General features: G+C 54.6%; 1 protein-coding gene across 1 annotated transcript; it reads left to right on the forward strand.

Annotated features, from left to right (window-relative positions):
• The first annotated feature begins 1,676 nt into the window (after positions 1–1,676).
• Positions 1,677–3,094, forward strand: LOC127336323 (probable WRKY transcription factor 17). The gene is made up of 3 exons (XM_051363126.1): positions 1,677–2,424; positions 2,512–2,637; positions 2,731–3,094. Exons 1-3 carry the CDS (start codon positions 1,697–1,699, stop codon positions 2,924–2,926), a joined length of 1,050 nt encoding a protein of 349 aa, XP_051219086.1. The 5' UTR covers positions 1,677–1,696; the 3' UTR covers positions 2,927–3,094.
• Positions 3,095–6,806: the final 3,712 nt, after the last annotated feature.

Raw genomic sequence — 6,806 nt, forward strand, 5'->3', positions numbered from 1 at the left:
TCTGCTGGTTCACACACATGCAAGGTTGAACGTTGATAGGGAGGTGCTAGCCTTGTTTCCGCCACCGGAGAAGTGTAGGTGGTGGCGTGGACCAACTTGCCTTCCAAATGCAAATCCTTCACCCGTTTGGATCGGATGCCGTCCACAGCCAGTCCACTTCTCGTTTTATAGGGAGTGGGACAACCCCTTGCACCCCTCAGTCCGCAAAACCCTTAACCTAGTTAAAGTGTCCAACCCATTTCCACGTGCACCTGTCCGCCTAAGCCTCCACTTACCCAGCTTCAGTTAGTCGGATCACATCCGGTTTGGCTACACTTGTGTGACCTTATGGGCTCAAGGTAAGCCGGTCACGATCTGAGTCGCACACTGTACCCAAGTTGCGCTCTGAACCGAGACACGCTCAAAGCAGATTCGGACTCCGAATCATTAATCGGTATTGGCTTCTATAAAAGATCATCGACCCACAATTACCAATGAATTGCCTATCAATGTGATGTTCTGTCCGAGTCACTTTATATATATGGTATGCCGCACGCGAGTTACTCGTCATTCTAGTGTTGTGTGCCTCGCCAGCTTGATGTCAACCATGCTACCTGCTTCGTCCACTAAAGAAAAACTTGCAGATTTGTTAACTGTTCCCATGTGGGAACGGTTGCGTTGAAATTTAACTTCATGAAGCAAGTGCACAATTTTTCAATCCGCAAAAGTATTATTTCGCCACCTATCCCATTATAAATAAAATGGAGTAGCACAATCGCACTGGCGCACACAAAAGTAATAGCGAAAACAATTGTTTTCCAGTAGAAGATATGGAAAAAATAATTGAACCCCTAATCATCCCAAAGATACGCCAGTTCTAGCAGATCAGACAGTCCGTCAACGGGCTAAACAAAGAGGAGGCAGGAGGTGGTGGGAAAGTTCCCAAAGCCGGCGTCCTAATTCAATCAGAGAAAAGAAGAATATATAATACGAAGACAATATCACAATGGAGATAGTGCTGCTAGGAGCGAAAAGAAATTATGCTGCTTTTCATCGTGGCCTACTTTCTTGTTTGTATAAAATGTTTAGAATAGAAACGCGCACATCATTCTGCACAGGACATCACCTCTCCGGCTCTCCCTCCATAGTTGACTTTGAAGGCAAGACACAAAAGGATATGATATTTCCTATCTGTCTGGGTTTGTGCTTGTGATGCTAGCAATAACGGATTTAAAAAACCGGTTTATTCTTATCCCCAAAGTCCACTATCTCGTGGGGCAGGGCCAAGAAGATGTCATTATCACACCGCATTGGGTGTGTCTTTTCTGAAGAGGCCCTTTCAAATCTATACAAGTCCCCTGATTTATTGGATATGGAAGAAGGACCCAGCTGCAATGGTGAGCAACAATTCAGAGGGTGACTCTGTGCATTGAGCATTCTGTATTCCAATGCAAAGAAAATTGACAAATCGAAACAATCGTATTAGACCTGTTGCTTTAGTTAACTGTAGTAATTTCGAAGCTGTTAGTTTCGTAACACTATGATCTCAGAGACTCACCAATGGTATCATGTAAAAACTGTGACACTGACGCCTACCCAAAAAAGGAGGACAGATAGGAACATTCAGAGAGAGTATAGGGAGGTAACTGCAAAAGAGGTAACGATCATTGACTCGCATCTTCCTCTGCTCACCCCATTTCCACCTATAAAGTCACCCATGGCGTCCGTCCACACACCTCCAACTCCCAACCAAACCAAACCCAAGAAGAAACTCAACCCAGGACAGCCAGCCAGGGGAGCCAAGATCTGCAGCACGGCCACACAGGACAGAGTGACTCCGGCGACCATGGCCGTGGACCTGATGGGCTGCTACGCCCCGCGCCGCGCCGACGACCAGCTGGCCATCCAGGAGGCGGCCGCCGCCGGCCTGCGCAGCCTGGAGCTGCTGGTGTCCTCCCTCTCCGCCGCGGCGCCGTCCACCAAGGCGCACCAGCCTCAGCCGTTCGGGGAGATCGCGGACCAGGCCGTGTCCAAGTTCCGCAAGGTGATCTCCATCCTCGACCGCACCGGCCACGCCCGGTTCCGCCGCGGCCCCGTCGAGCCCCCGCCAGCGCCCAAGGCGGCTCCGCCACCCCCTGCTCCGCCGGCTCCGGCTCCCGTGACGGTGGTCGCGCCGGTGTCGGTCGCGGCGCCGTCGCACCCGCAGAAGAGCCTGACGCTGGACTTCACGAAGCCGAACCTGGTGAGCATGTCGGCGGCGACGACGTCCGTGACGTCCACTTCCTTTTTCTCGTCCGTGACGGGCGGGGAGGGCAGCGTGTCCAAGGGCCGGAGCCTGATGTCGGCGGGCAAGCCGCCGCTGTCGGGGCACAAGCGGAAGCCCTGCGCCGGCGGGCACTCCGAGGCCAACACCACCGGCAGCCGATGCCACTGCTCCAAGAGAAGGTGCGCAGAAACCGCAACAAAGATTCAAAACAGTAGTTCCCTTTTTAGCAACCCATTCTCTAACTGTCGATTGTTTGGTTTGTGCAGAAAGAACAGAGTTAAGACGACGATCCGCGTCCCGGCGGTGAGCTCGAAGATCGCTGACATCCCGGCGGACGAGTACTCGTGGAGGAAGTACGGGCAGAAGCCCATCAAGGGATCCCCTTACCCACGGTAAATCAATCTCTTCCCCCACCGATTCAGCAAGATTCAGACGAGCAATACAATCTCCAGTAATCTGACCGGTTTACTCGTCTCTGTTTGCAGTGGCTACTACAAGTGCAGCACCGTGCGAGGGTGCCCGGCCCGGAAGCACGTGGAGCGCGCGCTGGACGACCCGGCGATGCTGGTCGTGACCTACGAGGGCGAGCACCGGCACTCGCCGGGGCCGTCGCTGATGGCGCCGTCGCCGCTGCCGATGCCGATGCCGATGAGCGTGTCAGCCGGCAACGGGCATGCCTAACTTACTACAGTAGCTTTTTTTTGTTGGTTGTTCTTCCCCTCCTCTTTGAGTGAGCGGGGCTTGGATGGATCTCGGTCAATCTGATGATGATGATGTGGTTGTAAAGAAGAAGCAGAAATATTGTAGAAAGAGGGAGAGGGAACTCGATGATGGCAGAACATTTTACAACTCTCCCGACTCAATTTAGATTTAGTTGGTTGCTCCATTACTACATCTTGGTGTGTGCGAAGCCAACAGAGGTCGTATCGTATGAACTGATGGAGAAATTTTATTTATGCAAGGACGACTCCTGGAGATTGTTCAGTTTAGCCGTATTTTAGGGAGACGGCGGAATGAATTCAGCTATACGAACTGGTAAACTGTGATACGGACAGGTAACAAGGACAAGGAAACCACAAATACTTTGACCCCAATTGATTGAAAACACTATACAGGCTGGTCCATCCATCTCCCATCTGTTAGTTAGAAAATTCAACTCAAGGGGAGAGGAGAAGAGAACAAGAAGTCATACGCGGGCGGGCGCATAAAGAAAGCGCAATAATTCAGCAAGCTTTTGTCCCGTGGCGCCCTGTGCAGAGGTCAAGGCCGGGTGGGCATCCACCGCACCGATCTGGGTGGTGGGGCCCGCGTGTTTGGGGCATCGCTCCCGGTCAAAGGTGGCGGGTGAGGGGTCGCTTTCCAGCCTGCACCCCGCAGTTGACCGCATCACAACCATGGCCCACCATGCAGCGAGAGAGTTAGAGTAGTAGGAGCATTTCTCCTCCTCCCTCCCACCGCTTTTACTTTTCGGTTTTCTAATTAAAGCGGGCGGGGCCCGCGCCAGCACCGCTATACTAGGACCGTGGATGGATGTGGCTGGCTAGGTCATCACTCGCCGTTTTATTTCAATTCAACTCCTCGGTTTGCTCGCCCCCATCCCATCCGTCCGCCTCTTTTCTTTTCTTGTTCTGTTCTGGACGGAGCCCATCCGTTGACTTCGCCTGCCAGGGAGTCTTTGCTTAGCAGCTACGCCTGTCCAGTCACGTAAACACCAAGTGCTACGTAACTTAGCGGTACATTCGATCCTTAGGTTTAGAGGCGACGACCCACACTTTCTACCTGGATTCCCGCTTAATTTACCCCTCCCCTACTACCACCATCTTCGCACAGCGAATAAACTCGACACTCACTAGTAGTATAGTTGTTTATGCAGCCAGGCCAGCCTTCCGCTAGTATACTCGGACCCTTGGAGTACCACTCTACTGTTGCACATAGACCTCTCTGTACGCAACGGCACTGTTGCAGGTCAATGGAGCCTTTGCCTTGTCTACTTGCTGATACAGCTTTCCGGTTGTAAAGTAAAACCATTGCTGTTTACTTTTATTCCAAGCGATCCAGAGATACTGTAATAGAGAGCGTGGCCGGTGGAGAAGGGCAACTGGGACATTCTTTGCATCTAACCCCGCTTTTGGCCTAACCCACTGTCAAAACCGACTTGTTTAATACGAGTACCGCCGATTAAGAATTGATAGTCTCTGGCTGGGGCAGCTCCCTTCCCTGATCGGATCAACCAATGCGGGATTCTCCGTTGATAAACTATGCAGGGTTTCTCCGCTATGCTCATCTCTCTCTCCCCGGGTGAGCTGTCCAAGTGGACTTGCTCCATCATGGGCTGGGTGCGACCTAAAGCGAGACTAGACTGCTGGGTGCGACCTAAAGCGAGATTAGACTACTGTACGCGATCAACTTTTTTTTTAAGTATTCCATGCTTAGTAGGCTGTCATGTAGGATGCGATGTGGGGCAGCCACGGTAACAAGAGATAACCGATCAAATACCGGACGAGATTTTCATAATAAACTAGTAGAATATTATAACTCACGCAATGACTAACCATTTGAAAATAATGTTTCAAGGATGAGGATGCTAAAGCTTCGGACGAATGAGTTGGGGCATGATGTTGCAGCGGAAGGGGAACACATGCTGTTTAAGTTTCTACTAAGTAACCAACTCAAAGTCAAAACGAATTCAAATGAACCGGGTTTTCTTCACACGACAAACTCATTTACTGGAGGATAAGAGTTCCGGTTACCTGGCGGCAAGTGATGTATTTCACATGGTAACCATATCTCTAATCACAATTAGGTTGGCAGCCACATCGTAGCAATAAGGATCATGCCACTCTTGAACGTTTTCTTGTTTGCGTTTGGAAATGCCGTGGACTTTTCTGATAAACGATGTTTTCTGTTGCGGAACAGTGTTCGTCCACATGTACTGCAACTGACATGCGAGCGCCATCCAATCTCAGCGATCTGGTCCTTGATGCTACCGGTGAAGTATTGGGTTGTTCATCTCATACCAGGGTTATAGTTTAAAATGCGATGATTTCTCCTCCGGAGGCCATATATGTTGCGGCGGTGCTCGGTCTGTTGAGCTAAGAGCATCCCCACTCGTCTCCCCAACTTGGCCCCCGAGCGCCGTTTTTCTCATCCAGACGGCGAATTTCGGCCAGTCGCGCCCCCGATTTTTTGATTTTCTCCGGATTTGGGCCTAAATACATCCGGCGAGCCCACGCTATCCCCGGTCTCCCGAGGCGCACTCGGGGACTCCGGACGAAGCGAAAGCGCGCGAAACGCCGAGATTTCTCTCCCGCACTTTCGCTTCGGCTTCCGCACGAGAGATGGACCCGGCCGGTCAGCGACAGACGCATCGTCTTCCGCGCGGAATAAAGGCTGCCGCCGGTCAGCTCGCCGCGGACGCGTAGCATCCACGCGGCAATAAATCGTCGGCTCCTGGCTCGCCTAAATACCCCGCTCGCCGCGACGCGTCGCACCACTCTTCCTCTTCCTCTTCCTCTTCCTCTTCCTTCCCTCGACCTCGACGAGATCCATGACCTACAACGACGAAGACAGCGCAGCCAACAACGGTTTCCCTCTCCGGTCGCTCCACGCGTGGGAGGGGCACCTCCTCCACCAGGCGGGGTACCCCTGCCCGCCGGACACGAGGCCTCCCGGCGGCGGGTGGCGGCTAAGTGCGGGGGGCGTGCCAATCCCGCGGCCGCCCCAGGGACGCTACCTCGAAGCCACCATCGAGGAGGTCCGACTAACGTTGTCGGACCAGGACCGCGCCGAGCCGCGCTACCACCCCGACAACCTGACGGCGTGGAACTCCTTCTTCCTTCGCCGGTGGGAGCAGGAGCTCGCCTCCTACGACGGCCCGCCGCCTCCGCCTCCGCCTCCGCGCAACAACACCGCCGGACACAAGCGGTGGTGGAGCGTGCCGGGCCAGACGCTCGAGGCCGTCCTCGAGCACATCGAGGGCGGCAACTTCCCCATTCTGACGATGCCCCCACTGTCGAGGGCATCGGCCAACCGCCGCAGGGGAAGCTGGCAGCCACGGCGCATGGCTGCCAGTTCCTCGTCGTCCGGTTCGGCGGCGAGGTCGATCTCCAGGTCGGTGCCATCCTTGGCACCGGTGAAAAGGGAGCCGTCTTCCCCGCCGAGCAACCGCGCGCGCGGCGGCGGGATCGTCATCCGCGAGCCATCGACGGCACAAGTACGGCGCCGCCCCAAGCGCGATCCCGACACCTCCGGCGAGCGGAAGCGCAAGCCAGCGAATGTGAAGGTGGAGGAGGCCGAAAGCGCCGAGGACGCCGCCATCCTCGAGGCCGTCATGGCGAGGTCCCTCCAGGACCTCGTCCCCGCCGAGAACTCCATGCCAATCGACCAGGCCAGCGCCTGGTCGAGGGAGCAGTGGGAGAAGGAGGAGGCAGAGTGGCAGGCGAGGCTCCTCGAGGACGTCGCTCGCTACCGCCGGCCTGCGACTCCTCCATCCGGCGTCGCCGTCCCCGTCATCGACCTCGAAGCCTCCGATGAAGACTGGTACAAGCCATCGCCGTCCCCG

The sequence above is a fragment of the Lolium perenne genome, chromosome 2, assembly GCF_019359855.2.
Source record: "Lolium perenne isolate Kyuss_39 chromosome 2, Kyuss_2.0, whole genome shotgun sequence".
NCBI lineage: Eukaryota > Viridiplantae > Streptophyta > Magnoliopsida > Poales > Poaceae > Lolium > Lolium perenne.